This window comes from Parasteatoda tepidariorum, chromosome 3, assembly GCF_982258835.1.
Source record: "Parasteatoda tepidariorum strain Cologne lab strain chromosome 3, Ptep-v5.0, whole genome shotgun sequence".
Lineage (NCBI taxonomy): Eukaryota > Metazoa > Arthropoda > Arachnida > Araneae > Theridiidae > Parasteatoda > Parasteatoda tepidariorum.
This window is the reverse complement of record NC_141757.1, coordinates 85,309,707-85,327,447: the sequence shown is the minus strand read 5'-3', so window position 1 is coordinate 85,327,447 and position 17,741 is coordinate 85,309,707. Positions and strand designations below refer to the sequence as shown.

The following is a 17,741-nucleotide window of genomic DNA, read 5'->3' as shown; positions in this document are numbered from 1 at the left end:
AGAATCAAGCTACTGATTTAATAAGACTAGATTTACTCAGCTATCATCCTTTTTTCAATAATATCATGATTTTGTTCTACAATATTTGTTTACGACTCCATATGTTGTGAAATGATTGCTCGATTAGGATCTATTTTCGTACCAGTGTTGTTTTTACCATAGATTTTATTCTTGTGTCCATAACCTTTTCATATCTCCATGAAAGATGTATGGTTATCATCTCAGTGGAATTATAACTTTATAGCTCTATTTCAAAAAGACACGAGTTTATTTTATTTAGGAAATATTAGTTTTTTAAAATGTGTGCACAGTACACCAAAAAAATCTGACCACCCTGAATAATTTTTGATCTAATGATCGGATCTTCACGTTCTAGGACTCTGTCAGTACGGACAAGAACTACTGTAAACTTGGCGGCTTCGTCTCTCCTCGCTAACCTCCAAAGGGTGTTAAAGTTCGCTAACCTTATAAACTTAAACATTTTATTATACTTAATAACTGAACTAAACGTTAAGAAGTAAAGAAGCTTATCGAAATTTTATTATGAGTCTGAGCTCAAAATCGGCTTTCAATGAACGAGCCCGCTCTCGGACTTACGGGTTAAGACTATCTTATCTGTAGGATATTCTCAATTCTCAACTGTCATGCTATCCTCATACTTTCTCTACTTCTGCCCCTTTTTTATTAATTATTCAGTGAAGTACTTTTACTTTGTTAATTTCCGTATTAATAATTTAATTTTATTTCTCGATGCAAGCTGTAAGCTAATTTTCTCATCTTGATATCTTCCGTTTTTATGCTTGAAATGCTTTCAGAATTTTCGATGTCAACAAACGGAAACTATTTTGTGCTAACGCTAGAGTGTTCTTAAGTTTGGCTATAAAAAGAGGCGTGTTTTGTAGATGATATATAATTAAGAAAATAGATTGCAACGAAGATGTAAGTTATGAGTGATGCATATGTTGATCAAAATATAATAGATAGGGAAAAATATACTTGAGGGTGCCCCTTGGCGAAATTGGCGACTTATGTTTGGCGCCATACTTAGTTGCCCGGAACGCCATGGTAACCCACAAACAGGACATTTATATATATTACTAATTAAACCTTCATTCATACACCAGTCAATCACTGCTTTTTTTCCATTGTTATTCAAATCGTACAGAAACTTAAGATTTATCTTATTGACAGTATTCATTTTTAGTACCAGAAGCAAAAGTAACCTTACCAGCCGGTATCCAAAGTAGAACTAAGGAATCTCTGAAATTACATTTAAAAATTCATTTAAAAACACCGCTAAATTCTAAACTAATCAGAATCATAATTAAAATCTAAACTAATCAGAATCACAATTGGTTTTTAGCATCGTCCAGCTTCGCGATCACACTTAGCGGGGGCACCCTCAAATATAGTCTACCCAATAGATATATATATGATGATACGTGATGGTGTTTTTTTAAAAAATCTTTTGTAAAATTTTTTTAACGAAAAATAAGAAAGAAAAATAAAACAGAAAATTTGCAAATTTGTAAAAATTTTTTTTAATAAATTTACAAATCTTGCTTTGTAAATCTCTAAAAGTTGCAACTCCAGATGTAACATAATTTTTGGTGGCTATATGATTGTAGCGTAACTAACACTACGAAAATTAAACATCAATCACTGGTATATAAGACATGCTAACTTGATTCAATCATGAGGTACCTTTTGATAGATGAAGGTTAGCATGGTCGTTAACTCCGTATATATATATATATATATATATATATATATATATATATATATATATATATATATATATATATATATATATATATATATATATATATATATATATATATATATATATATATATATATATATATATATATATATATATATATATATGTTTTTTTTTTATTTTTCGTTCTTGTGATATCAGCATCTTTACATCAACTTCATAATTCAATGGACTGTTAATTGTTTTTTAAAATGTTTAAAAAATTTACAAGAAACTAAAACAATATTTCACTAAATTAAAAACTTCATTCGCTTCGAAAATATACAAATTGAAAGTAGCAGTCGACATGTTTCAGTCGCTCCAAAACAGGCTCACCTTTTCCAGACTTGCCAGACGTGAATGAGAAGAAATAAAAGTGATTTGAAATATAAAACGTAATGTTGCCAAAGAGAAATGAATAAATAAAAGTGAGAAACAAAACTGGAAAAACACAGTAGTTAAGAGAGAAAAAGGGTGAAAAAATAGCAAGGAAAACCACAGTGGCCAAGAGGGGCAAACATTTCCACTTGCTATGGAGAGGTGGATTTATTTTTATTTTATATATTTTTGAAGCGAATGAAGTTTTTAATCTATTAATATCTTTCCGCTTCAGGTTCTTGGGATTATTTGCTTAAAACATTGTTTACTTTTAGCGCTATACATACCAATGCATCCTCCTTTTACTTCAATAGGAAGATCAAATCCAGCCTATAAAAAATAAAAAAAAACAGATAATACAAAACAATTATAATAAACGAAAAAACAATGAAAAACGAAACAAACCAGAAACGGAGAAGATTTTTTCTCCAGATTAAACGTAACTCATATATATTCTCGAAAGAATAAAAGGGAATGTGGTTTAATGACAGTAAGCAATGGTTAAAACAGAGAAAGGGGGGGAAAAAACAAATAAACGCCTGGGGTCTCGATTCCGCCGTGTTGTGTAATGGGAAGTAGGTTAAACGACTTGCATTCTCTGTCTTACCGAAAGTGAAGAAAAAAAAGAATAATGAAAACGAAAATAATAATATTAATAATAATAAAATGTTACTTAGATGGGGGGGGGGGAGAAGGGGAGAACCAGTCGGTTCGAATGCTTTCTCGCAAGGACGTTTGGCGAAACTGAACTTGGCCTCATCTGAGAAATGTTCCAGCCTCTCAATGGAACTGATTGCATTCTTTGCTTGCTTGGCCGAGAGAGCATCGTTGAAACAGAAGATATTGTGAATCGCTTCACTGGAAATTCGGAAAATAGTTATTGATAAATGTTTAAGTGCTGAAAAATATTCTAAATTATTTGAAGTATTCAAATTCTTTTTTTGAGAGTGAGATTTAAAATTTGCAGACAACATTTTTTTATGCTATAGAAACTGCCTGCATTTAAAAGTAATGTATTTTGCAGAATATTAAATAAACTTATATCGGGCAAACCAAATGCGCTTCAAACGTAGATTAAGATAACACGATAGATAAGTCTGGAATCAAGAATTTGATGCATCATCTGCTGCTGCACATTGGCATAAATTTACCTTGGGCATAAATTTAATTTCGTTAACTCCAAAATTCTTCCCACCTTTTCATGCTCTGGAAACTTGTTTCTTTTTAAGTTGTCTTTATGTCCTGGTTAGCGGCATGGGTTCCTCACCAGCCCATAATATCGCACGGAAATGCATTCTTCTCTGATTTGTCTCTCGACTACCACAGTTTCCATAGTTTTATTTTTTATCTTTTATTTTTCCGTTTGCGTAGTGTTAAGACTTTGTGTTTTCCTTTTCAAATCTGTTTTGTTTTCTTAATTTACGTCTGGTGAATGTTGGGAATTAGATAAATAGTCGTACTTCATTCCGCAAGACGCAATCATGCCATACTTTTAGTATTCGTAATTTCATCACAAAAAGCTTCATTAAAAAATTGTTCCAAAACAAATAAAAAAGTTTTTGGTTGTCCATCAATGTGTTTGAGCCGCTCTCTGTACTGTAAATAGTTGTTTTAATTGGGCTTTGTATTTGTTTAATGTATCGTAATATTTATATAATTTACTATAAAATTAAATGTTAATAAGGTACTATGAGTACACATTTGTAACGTTTGTCACGTTTGAATTGTTTTGAGAGGAATTATAGTTTTTTTTATACATGGGGCCAAGTGCTCGTTGATATAGATCAGAGTTGTGTCAAGGTATACATTCTGAGTATATATTCGAAGTACACCTCAGTATTTAGTATACATTCTGGGTCTGGAGTATACATTCGAAGTTGAGTTTTTTTGCTGCTACTGAACAACAATATAACTAGGCTTGCGTTTTGAATTGAATAACAATCGGCTTGTGTCTATCTTGGTGTGATGATTGCGTACGATTTGCAATGACAATTTTGTCTGACCTGTTTACGCACTGTTAAAAATTTCTCGGTAAAAGTGATTAAATAACAATTTATTGAATGGTTATTTTACCATTTTTAATCAAAACAGTCAAGTAACCATCAATAAAATGGTAATCAAACTGTTTATTAACTGCTTTCACCTAATACAGTTAAACAACCAGAATTTTATCGCACCAACTGGAACCACTTAAGGAAGCTACTTAGTTCTTTACACCTGTATACATGTCATAGTCGAGCGGACTAATCTATCAATCTCATGAGCGGCAGAACTCGAGTTCAAGTCCTAGTGTTGACACCACAATATTTCTTCCATTCCTTTCAACACATGAAGAATTTCCAGTGTACGGCACTCTCCAATGCCCATTACCTTACGAAAAGTCGAGCTCCTACGTCAAGTTAAATAAAAAAAAATTTTCACGCTTTTGAAAAATGCTAGTTGTAAATGGTTAAAAAGCCGTATAGTTTTGTATTCACGGTCTTATAACCATACTTTTTATAAATGGTTTCAAAACCATAAAGAGAAAAAATGTTCTTTACCGTAAACTTTACGGTTAATCGGATGGACAGACAGCTGCCAGTTATTTTAGCATAATTTTCGAATGAAAATTTTAACAGTGCATCCAAAGAGTTTAAAATTGAACAATTTATTTCTAGTCTTTAATTGCAAGTTCTGTGAGTCTATAGTATTGCTGAATATTTAACGATTCAGTTTTAAAGACATCAATGTCTGTCTTGTATTTTTAGACATCAGATTTAGAAATTGAGTATTGATTTTCCTACTACTTGGACTTCATTATTTACGCGAGATCTTTGATTATTGTTTCTCGGAAGTTCAGGGTTTTACTATATACTATGAATTGTTGTTCGATAATAGATTTTAATTCTACGACTTCATATTCACCAGAGCTAAAGCTTGCATGTTCTTTAGCTCCATAATAGATGCAGATTTTGACTGGTTCAACGTTTTCTGCAGAAAGTGATTCCTGCTGCCGAGAAGTTCATTTTGACGTTTCGTATATTTCCAAATATTCTTCCTATCTTCAGGAAGTCGAAATCTTCACTCGGTAAATCCTCCGCAATAAAAGTGGAAAACACCCTTGCATTCATTGAATTGAATTAAATTTGGACATGCGCTTCGTTTCATGATTAATTCTTGACGTGCGCTGCATTTCATAATTGTAATACTTGCTTCAGAAGTAAAATTTAGTGACTGAATTTCGTTATTTATGACACCTGTTATGTATATTAAATAAACTAAATATGGAAAAGATAAAATGATAAATACACTTAAAACTTAGATATTTTTTGGGATAAAAGCATAGATATACATATAGTCAAGCTCAGCTGTTGCCACACTTTCATAGTTCATACGGCTGTTGCCACGTTTTGAAAGATGAAATTTGCATATAATGAAGAGAAAAACAACGCAAATATTTCTCAGTTAGTCTAACGGCAAGGGACTTTTCCCAACGATCAATCTACCATTAAGGATATTTGAATGTGGTCGATGCAAGCAGGAATAATGAATAGATCAGCCATCGCTGGTATTTGAACCTGGATTGCTTCATTTGGAGGAGAACACAGTTGCAACAATTTCGATTGATATTATGGTACGAAATGTTCAGTACCCAGTAGTTTAATTTTTCAGAAAAGCGACATGACTGTTGGCTAAATTAACTTTCTTTTACACTTCTATATTTTCTATTTCTCTTATTACTTTGCTTTTATTTGGTAAACAATAATGAAATATATTTTTTCGGATGGTAATAATAGCAATAAAAGAGTTTGCTATTATCTTACATAACCGGTTTTTATGTAGACAGTTAAGAATGGTATTCAATAATATTTATTTTTGTGTTTTATTACCTAAAACTAACATTAATGTTAACGCCGCTCTTTTTTTCTTATCTTCTATGAAACTTTATCTGCGAAGGGTGTTCAAGGCTAATATTACAAATATTCATGGTTTGAATTAATTTTACTTTTTAGCATTCTCTTATTTCAAAGCAATACTGATTAAAAAAATTACCATTGCCTATATGTTTCCAAAAAGTAAAATAATTGGTGATCGAACTTATTGTTCAGTATTTTTTAAGAAAAAACTTAATCCAACTGATTTGTTTAATGTTGTGAGCAATAAATGCAATAATGTGAGCAATAATGAGAAAGAAAGTTACTAAACAAAGATTTACCAAAGCTTCTGGCTTCAAATGTAGATCAGTCAAATGAACTGTACCTGTAATTAAAAAAAAAGTGCTTAACGTCAAATAAATAAAACTAAATTTAAAACTGTTTTAAACAAAATCAGCATCATCCGATATCGAAAAAGATAGTGTTTAGTGATGGATTTTAATTTTACTTTTTACGTATTTTGCTATATCTCGAAAACTTTTTAAGCGAATTTAAATTTTTTTTGCTCGCAATTATAAAATTTGTTTACCCAAAGATAAATCCATGCAAAAAATAACTTTCTGTAAATATTTACTTTTTCTTGTAAGGTATAAAATGCTTCACATCATTTTAAGGAAGATAAATTTACATGGCAAACTACAAAATTTGAGCAAAATTGGTTGGATAGTTTCTGAAAAATTGAATTTCAAAAAATCAGATATTTAAAATTCGATTCCTAAGGAACTATTTGACATTTGTTTTCAAATTTATTATTCTGACATATAAAATTACATTCTTCAAAATAATGTAAAATTTTTTACACATCATTTTCGACCATTATTAAATAAAAAATACTAAATAATTATGACATCTTCGGATAAATGAACTTTTTAATTGAGTGCAAAAATTTTTCAATTCACTTAAACAACTCTCGAGATATAGAGAACTATGAAAAAGTATAATGAACATTAAAGGGTCCAAATCTTTGACAGCTCTTTGGAACAAATTTTTGGAGCCATATTTTCTAGAATGCGGGTACCGCTCATATAACATGAGATATATTTAATAGGGATTATGGGGAAATATGTTTTTGTGCCTGATTTCATAGCTTAAAATACCGCCTGCACATATAAATTATCATATTTGAGGTCACTACTGTAAACCCTTAAATCCTAGTAAGTGAAAATCCGATCATTAGATTAGAAGTCTTTCAGGCAGTTCCGTTTTATTAATTTCTTTTTTGCGCATAGTGCATGAAATTTTATTTCACAGTCACGCCTTACAATATTCCGTAATCCCCATATTTTTTATTAAAAATCATTCTTTCATATATAGGCAGGATCTTTAAGAGTTTCATATGAAGGCAGGATTTTTAAGAATGGGAAACAGACTATTTGGCTATGAGATTTAGATCTACCTTTTTTTGGCTGAAACTGTTTGTTTTTTTCCTTTTATTATTTTGAACAGATGTAAAAATTTGAGTGAAATTCGATGTATGTTTAGCAAAATCAGCTACTGTTTAACTAATGACGTTTATTTCAAGGTTATGTAAAGCTAAGCTTCTTAAATATTGTGTCACAAAGCCCTCTCAGCACATCATATGCTTCTAATTGAGTTGGAAAGAAAACTATTATTGCAAAACACTACATAATTTCACATTGATTGACTGCGGCAGCTGAAAACTAAATTGAGCTCATTCTACCCGTAAACTCTAGCATAGCATAAAAGATAATATTTAATAATATTTTTTGTATTTTGTCTCAGATTTTAAAAACACAGATTTAAAAAAAATAAGCATAAATGAAATCATTATAATCGAACGTTAGTTCTTGCTAATAAAGCACTTCAGATGAAGCTAAATTTTAACTAATAACTCCGTTATTTCTAAGCAATATGAATGAAGACTTATATCGAATTTCTTTCAATTAGAAAGAATTTATTTCTTTTTCTATTATTACCATGAATATTTCTAGAAATGTGGTTGTAATTAAATGAATCTTGATCAAAGCTAGCTATTTATATTGACTTTTATTCCTAAGTTATTAACAATTAAAATTCGAAAGTAATCTGCAAAACAAAAAAGAAAGAAAAGAAAAACACTCATTAAACACACTGTATGCTTCCGAGTATAAACTAACACAGAAATTGACAGACTGTAGAGCTGATTTATTATTATTGACAGAATATAGAGCTGATTGATTGTTATTGACAGAATACAGAGCTGATTGATTGCTATTGACAGAATGTAGAGCTGAGAGCTAAATTGCTCTCTTCCTTCGCAAGAACTCTAACACTGACCCCCCCTCCCAACGTATTGATTTTGAATACTACTCAGTAAACTTTGCATTCTAGAGAGTTAAAATTTTACAAACACATATTTAAGTTATGCTGATTTTTTTTAAAAGATTATCAACATGAGTTAAACCATTACAAAAGAATGGTCTGGTTAATAAAGTTTTGTCAATTCAAATTAAATTTTATTTTTTACAACCAACTCCGTTTCTTCAAAATTGCAAAATACAAATATGAATCATTCGTTTTCCTGAACGACTCACTCAATTAAGGTTATAATTTAATAATCAGATACTGTAACGTATAAATCTGCAATTTTCAAATTTCTTTTAATTAAAAAAATTATTTCCATTCTTATCAAGAACAGTTCGAGACTTTCGACGCTTTTGGTTGGAAAAAAAACATCATATTTCTGGCTCATAAGAAAACGTACGGTATTTAAACCACTCATTTGGTAATTTTTCTATTCATATGTTAACGGTTTCCGGAAATTCTGGTTTTCAAAAATATTGCTCTTTAAAAAAAAACATTCAGTGAAAAAATACTAAACTGAAAAGTAAATTTATCCGAATAAATTGTTTTTATGGCATGCTCTTAGGTATCATGATAAAATTCCTAAATTTCATCCCACATTATAAAACCATATTTTATTGTTAATTTAACCAAAATCATTACGAAAGCACTTCGGTAAAAATTACCGAGCATTTTTATGTTCTTATAGAGTTAGAAACGCGATGAATTTAACCACATTCTGATAGTTTTGACAATACTTATTTTCTCAGTTTGAATATATATTTAGCTACTATTCATGTTCGGGCTTTTCTTTCAAAGTTATAAACAACTAAGCTTTCAAATTAATCTGTCAGAAAAATCTCTCAGAGTCATAATTCGCTTCTAAGTGAATTGCGAAGAAAAATTGCGATAGCAAAGCGTTCCATTACTACACTTTGATAGAATACTACGCTTTGATATAATACGAAAGCTAAAAGCTAAATTACTACCATCCCCAGAAAGCTACCAAAACATAATAATTCTTCAAAAGAACCGTTAATATTTGCATTTTAGACATTTCAAATTTTAAACTGATTTACTTTATGCTGATTTCTTTTAAAAGAAATGAACCATAGATTAAGTTATTATAAGCGAATGTTAGTTTTTGCCAATAAAGCGATTCTAGATTAAATTAAATTTTAACTAGAAACTTTCATTAGTCCTAAACTACAAATGAATACATATCTTTCGTTTCTTTGAATAAATAAACTTAGCTGCGATAATAAATTATTTCTAAGATACCGAAACAGACGAGATTTACGTTCCTTTAATCACAGATAAATTATTTCGTTTTCTTACCATGAACAGTTCTTGAATTGTAACTTTAAGCAAATGCATCTTGCTATTAAGCAAATGCAAAATTAGCTATGGCTTATTCTGACTTTTCTTCAAGGTTACAAACAGAGCAATCTGTCACAAAAACCTCTCAGTAAACAAACCATACGCTGCTAAGTAAATTCGAAAGAAAAACAGGGATAGCAAAACATTACATTACTTCATTTTATATTGATAGAATGCTGCAGCTAAAGGCTTAATTGCATCCAGAATAACAATGATTTTAAATAAGATCTGGTAACATTTCAGATTTTCTGAAGACAAATTTAATCTATGTTTATTATTTTATTTTTGAAAAAATCCATATGAAATTAATTATTGTACACAAACATTAATTCTTGTAATACTGTAACAATTTTCACTCTAACATTACGATAAAATAAACGGCAGCGTTCTACCCACCCAATTTATCAAAAAGTTGACGGTAAAGAGCATTTTTACTTTTGCGGTTTTGAATTACCGCTTACAACTAGTATGGTTAAGAAACCATGAGCACAAATTTATGCGATTTTTAACCATATACAACTAGCATGATTTCAAAAGCGTAAAAAAGAAATTTAACTGGAAATTGTACCTAGGCTTTTCACTGGGCATTCTATTTACGTTGAGTAGTGTTTTATCGAATGAACCGTGGAGTGTGGTTTAATTAGTTTATCTGGATGTTTCACCTATCGTAAAAGATGGGAAATACTAGACTTTTAAGTGTTAAGCAGCTTTGGGGTGCTGCCATCTATGTGTAAAAAGAGTATCGTATTGTAATAGCCCTGGGTCACAAATTGGAGAGTTCAGGATATGGGAAACTCTTCATGTTTTGAAGGGAATTGTGGAAATGTTGTGATGTCAACGCTGGGACTCTGAAGCCCGATCCGTCAGTCATGAGATTGACAGACCTCTAGGCGAAAATATGTATTCAGCAGCAAGGAGCTAAGTGGTTTCATTAGGTGGGTGCGATTCTAGTTGCTTAACCGTATTAGGTAAAAGTGGTTAATAAACGGGTTTTCTTACGGTTAACAGATTGAGTAAAATCTTATTTATAGTTATCCAATTGGTTTGTTTGTATAATGCAAAATAACAATGAAATAAATGGTTATTTAACTATTTTGTCCGAGAAATTTCGAATGGTGCAAGGTGTAAATCAATTTTGACTTCTAACTCCGTTATTTCTTAATTACAATACGAATCTGTATTCTTTGAACTTTTTGCATAACTCAACACATCAGGTTATAAATCGTTTTTAAGATATTAAAACTAGAAGAGTGTGAGATTTTCATCAAATTTCTTTTAGTTAAAAATTTTTTTTCTCCACTTTTAAAATAAACAGTTATAGATTTTTGACTGTAGTAACTTAATATACCTTTTACAAAACTAGCTAGTGTTTATGTCTTGAATTTTCTTTCAAGGAGATAAGCAATTAAGCTTCCAAAGTAATCTGTCACAAATACCTCTCAGTAAACACACTGTACACTTCTAAGTGAATTGGAAAGAAAAATTGCGATAGCAAAGCACTACATTACTTCACTTCGCTTTGATAGAATGCGACAGCTAAAAGCTAAATTGTGCTCTTCCTTCGCAAGAACTCTAGCATTGGTCTTAGATATGACAGTCCATCATAGTAGAGAGGCATAAATTACGCGGTTGACGTGACGGAATGCATTTTTACGTGACGGTAATCGCCAAAGAACTGGTTCCGTTAATTCAGTTCGAGATAATGTACAAAACAATATGCACCGTAATGGAAAATTTGACTTTTCGAAGGCGAGAATGAAAAATAAGATGAATCTGTCCTTGCAAAAAAGGTAAAGATAATGCGATGAGTCTTGTGAATTATTCCGTCTCCACCTTCTGGAATTGCGTCAACTTTTACTCGGAATAAAGAAGAGTTGAGGAATAAAAAATACACCACGAAAATGACCTGTGAGTGGAATAATGTTCGAATAAATAGAACTAAAAGAGGTCAGTGGTTTGAGCAGCTATTTTGCGTTCTCTAATTAATAACTGCAGTTTTGCGATTTCTAAACGAAAGCAATTTATTGCACTTACTATTTGGTCCATCTTTGGTATAATCATCTTTGTTTCGTTTTTTTTTCATTTGTTTTGAAATAAATACGGATCAGAGGAAAGTTATAATCATAATGAAAGTGACATATGCCATTTTGATTTAATTCACAAACTTTCTGACTGTCAGTTTGAGAGTTGCCCGTAAAACAAGTAACCCTTTTTTTTCTTCCCCTCTCTTACATCACATCCAACCACATTCTATCGTGATATTTCTTGATTTATTTTTATTGAAATGAATTGGTTTTCTTTTTTCTAACCCTCTTAATATAAAATCTGTCCCACTTATTTTTGTTAATAATATTAATCACCAAAATTGGAATAGTTTTTACCTCTTTAGCCTTTTGATGCAGAATATTTATTAATTATATTTTCCCTACTTTTTTCATTATTTTGCAATAATTCAGGTTACAATAAGTGAAAAATATTATATTTAGCATATTAATAATATTTTATAAAAAATGCCAGCATATATATTTGCTTGTAATTACAGTGTCAGAAAAAATATATGTAAAAGGGATACCTGTGTCCCATCTGAACAAAAGGGTTAAATTATACGATTTTCAATCAACCACTTTAAATTTTGTAAAATAAATAAGTTTTATGATTAAAATGTACTGCCCCTCAAAGGGTCATCTTTTGGAATTCAGAATTAATAAATACAACAAATCCGAGATCCGAAATTAGATTTCAGATAATTCAAATTTTAAACTTAATAAAAACAATTTGCTCCTACGCTCTTCTTAAAAATATTTTGTTCTTACTAGTAACAGAAAAATTTACCTCTTATCAACTTAATTTCATTGGACAAAATAACTCAGAAGATTTTAAATTCCATCTTCATCATGATTTATACATTAAAAAAAAATGTCTAAAGAAATGCTTTAACTTTATTTTCTTCATTTCGCGGTGATTATAATGTTACATGAACTAGTAAGAGTTGATCTCAACGATGCCAAAGTTAATAAATTAGAATTATAAATTAATAGGTAGAATACAATTCCTATTAAAGATATATTAAATAGAGATCTAAAAATAATATCATTTTTCTTAAATAATTGAAATCGAACATAGAAATTACTATCTCCTTGGGAAATTATTCAAATTTATAGTATGTTTTTTTTATCTTTGGTAATTAATTCAGTATCATTATATTGGCATCGAATATTAATGAATTTACTTGTCTTCCTACTATATAATGTATTGTTTTATTTCGGGAACAGTTAATACTGCCTATATGCATTTTCTACTTTAACTTTTAGTTTATTTCTGAACTGGAAAAATATTTTGGAAATTTTCACATCAGCATGTGCTAATTCCGAAAAATATCTTTCCAACTGAATTACGAGTTAATTTTTTTGGTCAATTTGTGTCGAATTAAGGAAATTTTATATTTCCACCAACATAAATTTTTCTGTATGGATCAGTAAATGAGTAAGCCTATTTAATAGTAAACATTCCAGTAAGCGTTTTATAAAAAAATTAATCGTCTAGTAGTTTAATGTATGAAAAGTCATGTTTTGGGCATAATACCCATGCAAGTTACACATGTTTTGTATTAACTTGATAAAGAAACATTAATATCATTAATATCAGAACTGTAGTCCTGCATGAAATTAGAAATTTCGTACATTGCAAAACCTGTTAAATACCCTCCTTTCAGTAAGTCGTTAAAAGTTGCAGGATCTGGCAATTCGACGAAAGGAGTTACTTAAACAAGAAATGGGGTGAAATTTTCCACACTACTACTTAGATATATATATATATTATAGTTTCTGATATTTGTTTTTGTGCAGAATAAGGTCAATTTCGTGATGATTGAACTAATATTTTTGAAATTATAAGGGTTTTACGAAAAAAATATGCAATTTTGTCTTTGTAGGTACCTATACATTAATCTTCAGATTGTTACTTAAACATGTGAGGCATTTGCATGATAATGTAAAAATTTCATTTGCTTCAAGGTGATATGGCTTATGGTCATCAAAGCTTATGAAGGCAATAAAAATTTAGTTGTTTCAAGTGCTTTTAATGCTCAAAACATGTTAACTTTTATTACTTTTATACATTTTTGAAGTAAAGGAAGTTTTTAGACCATAAAATATATCTTTCAACTTCAGTTTCATGGGTACATTCACTTAATTGAGGCAATGTTTTAGATATATTTTTAATGTTTATTCAACAAGACTAAACACGAGTTAAGAAGACAAGCAGTTCAAAAGTGACAAGAATTTTTATGTAAAGTATTACTTTTGACATTTACTCATGCAATTTTTTGCTTCAATATCTAGTCTCTATATGATCTTGCAAATTATTTTTCTGATGTAATTATTTTAAACTTGAAAATGAAACTAAATGTAAGTGAATAGAATAAAAATATTTTAGAATTTTTAAGGTTTTTTTTCATACAAAGTACAATTAAAAAATAGTACTTTTGCATTGAAACCATTATAAATGTTAAAATCTTAGTCTTATTAATTCGTGTTTAAGCTCATCCTGTTAAGCAAGATATACATAATAAAAAATAGCTCACTTGTGTGTTTAACATTTTAAGATACGTAAATAGGTACGAGTAAAAATTTTTAATTTTTTGTACGCAAAGTCTTTTGTTGTTGTTTTTTTTTTTTATCAAATTTGAACGATTTGAGTCAGATTGCATTTTGGGCTGACCTTAAGACCTGGCATGTGGAGACTAAGTCTTTTTTAACTTCTTAACTATTGGTTCGATGGTCTCGTTTCGGATAAAATGCGCGAAATCATGTGACTTTTACCACTTACTATGAGGAAAGTACTTAATAGTTTACCAAACGTGATTAAAAAAAATTTAAAGTTATCGATTTTTGAGCTAATGTTTCTGTTTTATATTTTTCTTTAATTAAAGTCCTAAGTTATAATGTTCTGACATGACTTAAATTAAATTCGGTTAAATCCCTCTTTGAAAAAAAAGTTAAGTATGCGCAAAAAAAGGCTTTACACACAAAGGTTTATAGCAATACCAGATTTAAGAAATGTTAGTTGTTGAAAAGTTAATGCAGCTAGAATGTAATGCTCATGGTCAGGACATTTTACGTATTAATATCCTAAGTTATTAATATCCTGATTTACGTGATCCAGATTTAAATGAATGATTAATTAATACCCCGAGTTATCAGAGACCTAGAAATCAAAAGTACTGCCAGAAACTATTAATTCTTGAGTCTGTGTCTGTTCGGCATAAAGAAAATTTCTTTCCAAATAGATAAATCAGCTAGCTCTTGTTATAACATAGGGGAAAAACACATCAGATCTGAAAAGGTATTCATAGACCTGAGGAAACTCTGTTAAAACGTTTATAATTTTGTGTTTTAAACTTCCCCCACCCGAAAAAACTCAGATTCCTTCTCAATTTATAAATGATAGAATTGACAAATTCTTGATTAAAGCACCATTTATCATAACGAAGCTATTTGTTACTCATCACTGGCCTGCACGTTTCGCTTGTTTCAGACGCAGAAAATACCAGGTTAGAGTTAGATCTATGATAAGTGGATAAGTATAACCCAATTACGAAATTTTTTTATTAATATATGAATCATACCTTGGATTTTTATTACCATTTGGATAAATGTGGAATGTTTTCGTGGTTTTCTTCTCGTGTAAAATGAGAGCAGGGACGATTTTTTCCCCCACTAAGTTCTACTTTTGGTTTAAGTAGAGGACCTCTTTTTCCCAGAATTGTGCTTATCCATTTAATTATAAGAAGATACATAGTACAGTTTTAGAGCTAAATTTCAATGAATATTGTTTTAAACCAATTAAGTGAATGCCTGTTTTTTTTTAAAACAAATCTAATAAACTACTTTTATGGCATCTAAATACGATATAGTTATCTTCTAATATCTTTACGGTACAGTTATGTTCTAGTTTTAAGAAATCCTGTGTGAGTTAATTACAAATTATTATTAACACAGTATGTAGACTGAATCAATATTTCATAGAGAGATTTAGTATTTTCGCGTAACATCCTTAACTTTCACATAGGTTGAAGGGAGTTGCCTAAATCGTAACTCTGTTTCATTTCTAGAGAGGCATTATTTAAAGAACGCTGTAGCGGATAAATTAAGGAGATTTTCTGTCAAGAAGATCCATGCAGAAGAATCAAGAGTCTGTGTATAGTTTGTCTAAAGTAAGAAGTCCCCAATCATTCGTCTGGATCCATGGCGGTGACTATGGTAACGAGGTACAACTATATATTTCAAGTAGGAGTGTGGGATCATTGTTTAGGACAGGTTTTGTCTCTGGTGGGTCAGAGAAAAGGGGAATATTTTTCTTCGGTCTATTTTGTTAACCCTAGAGTAAAGAGAAGTTACCCTCCCTGAAATGAGCTATTCCTGTTTCCATAGCAATTTGCTTTTGTAATGCTTTTATTTAAGTGAATTGGTTTTACAAATTTTTTGTGTAATTTTTTGAATATCCTGTGTAAGGATATAGCTGAACTAACAGATTATTAAGTTATATAATTGAGCAACTTATTCTCTAATGTTCTGCTTTTTTTTGCCAACTAGCTATTGTTTGAGGCTTGGAGTAAACACTTTGTTAAAAGTTGCCTGAATCGTATCGGTACGATTTAAGAGGAATGTATCAACTTCAACAACTGAAGATTTTCGTCAAACCATTCAAAAGGCTAAACTGTCGAAAAGGATCTGGATTAACTTTCACCCATTAACAAATTTCTCATCTCGTGAGTGAGGCTTATAATAAGACTGAAATTGAGAACTCTCTTTAAATAAAAAAGATTTAAGTATTCCGGTGCATTAATTTTTAATTAAACTCTCAATCTATACGAGAATTGATCGGGGGGGAAAACGAAACTAATTCAGTTGACTCAAAGGCATTTTAATATTCTTATGATGGGATTAAGTTTCCTTATTCCCAGGAAGGAAAAAGTGAGGAAAAGCACTTGCTGAGCCTTCGAGCCTTAAATGCCGAGATTGTTGCTTAATTAAGTAGCGATCTAGTGATTATTGGTTAATGTGATTTGATGGACCAATCTGTCCCAGTACCTTCAGTGTTCAATGAAATAATCTCCCCATTTTCTCATTCATTCCAATAATTTCCCAACTTGTAAGAAGATAAAAGTTGTCAAACAGATAACAAATACAAATGTCAAGCACATGCAATCTTAACAAGCAGCTCTTATAAAAATCACACTTAAATTTTGTAGTACGTACGCGTCATTTTTATTAACAGCTTATACCGTTATTATACTTGTAACAGTTCAAAAATTTATTATCACACTTCTTATGCTATTAAGCTGTTGTTTTGTGTTACACATGGTCTACTTATTTACTTAAATACTCGATATTTTAGAGTTTGATATAATTTAGGGGGCGGGGCGTATGAATAAGGCAACAGGTTTCCTAAATCATACCAGATACTTCCTAAATCATACCGATGCAGATTTTGTGAAAAAAATGAGTTTTCAGTTCTTACTGGAAAATATTATTAACAACAAAAATAATATGAGTAGCTGATTAACTGTATTTCATTATTAAAATATTTTGAATGTAATTGTGACTGATAAAAATTTAAATGTAAATAGTGGTAAGATTCAGTCAACTGTTTTGAGCAAGCTTTATAGAGCACCAATATAATTTGGTATTATCTGCGTACTTTAGTTAACATGAGAGATGATTAAGAGTAAAAATTTTATACAGATAAATTTAATAACTTTGAACTCTTTAATGCTTGTATGTTTAAAAAAAATATTACACTTTAAAAAAAATCCTGGTCAAATTACGGTAAAAAGCATTAGCAATCAGGTTACCGTTATTTTTTAAAGTTACGGATCGAAAAATCTGATGTCCCGTAATTTTTACAGTTATAATTACCGTAAAATCACTGAATCACTTCAATTAAATAAATATTGCTTTAAAAATTAAGGCATAATATTTTACGGTGAAAATAGATTTTACGTATGATGCACCCAAAGAATATAT

At 30.2% G+C, this 17,741-nt stretch overlaps 1 protein-coding gene across 1 annotated transcript in view; it reads right to left on the bottom strand.

Moving 5' to 3' along the window:
- The window catches only part of LOC107436292 (intermembrane lipid transfer protein VPS13A), a 169,547-nt gene that overhangs the window by 133,318 nt on the left and 18,488 nt on the right, over positions 1-17,741 (bottom strand). The window contains 2 exon segments of the mRNA XM_087159737.1: positions 2,425-2,467; positions 6,333-6,376. Coding sequence (XP_087015863.1) covers positions 2,425-2,467; positions 6,333-6,376 — 87 coding nt within the window.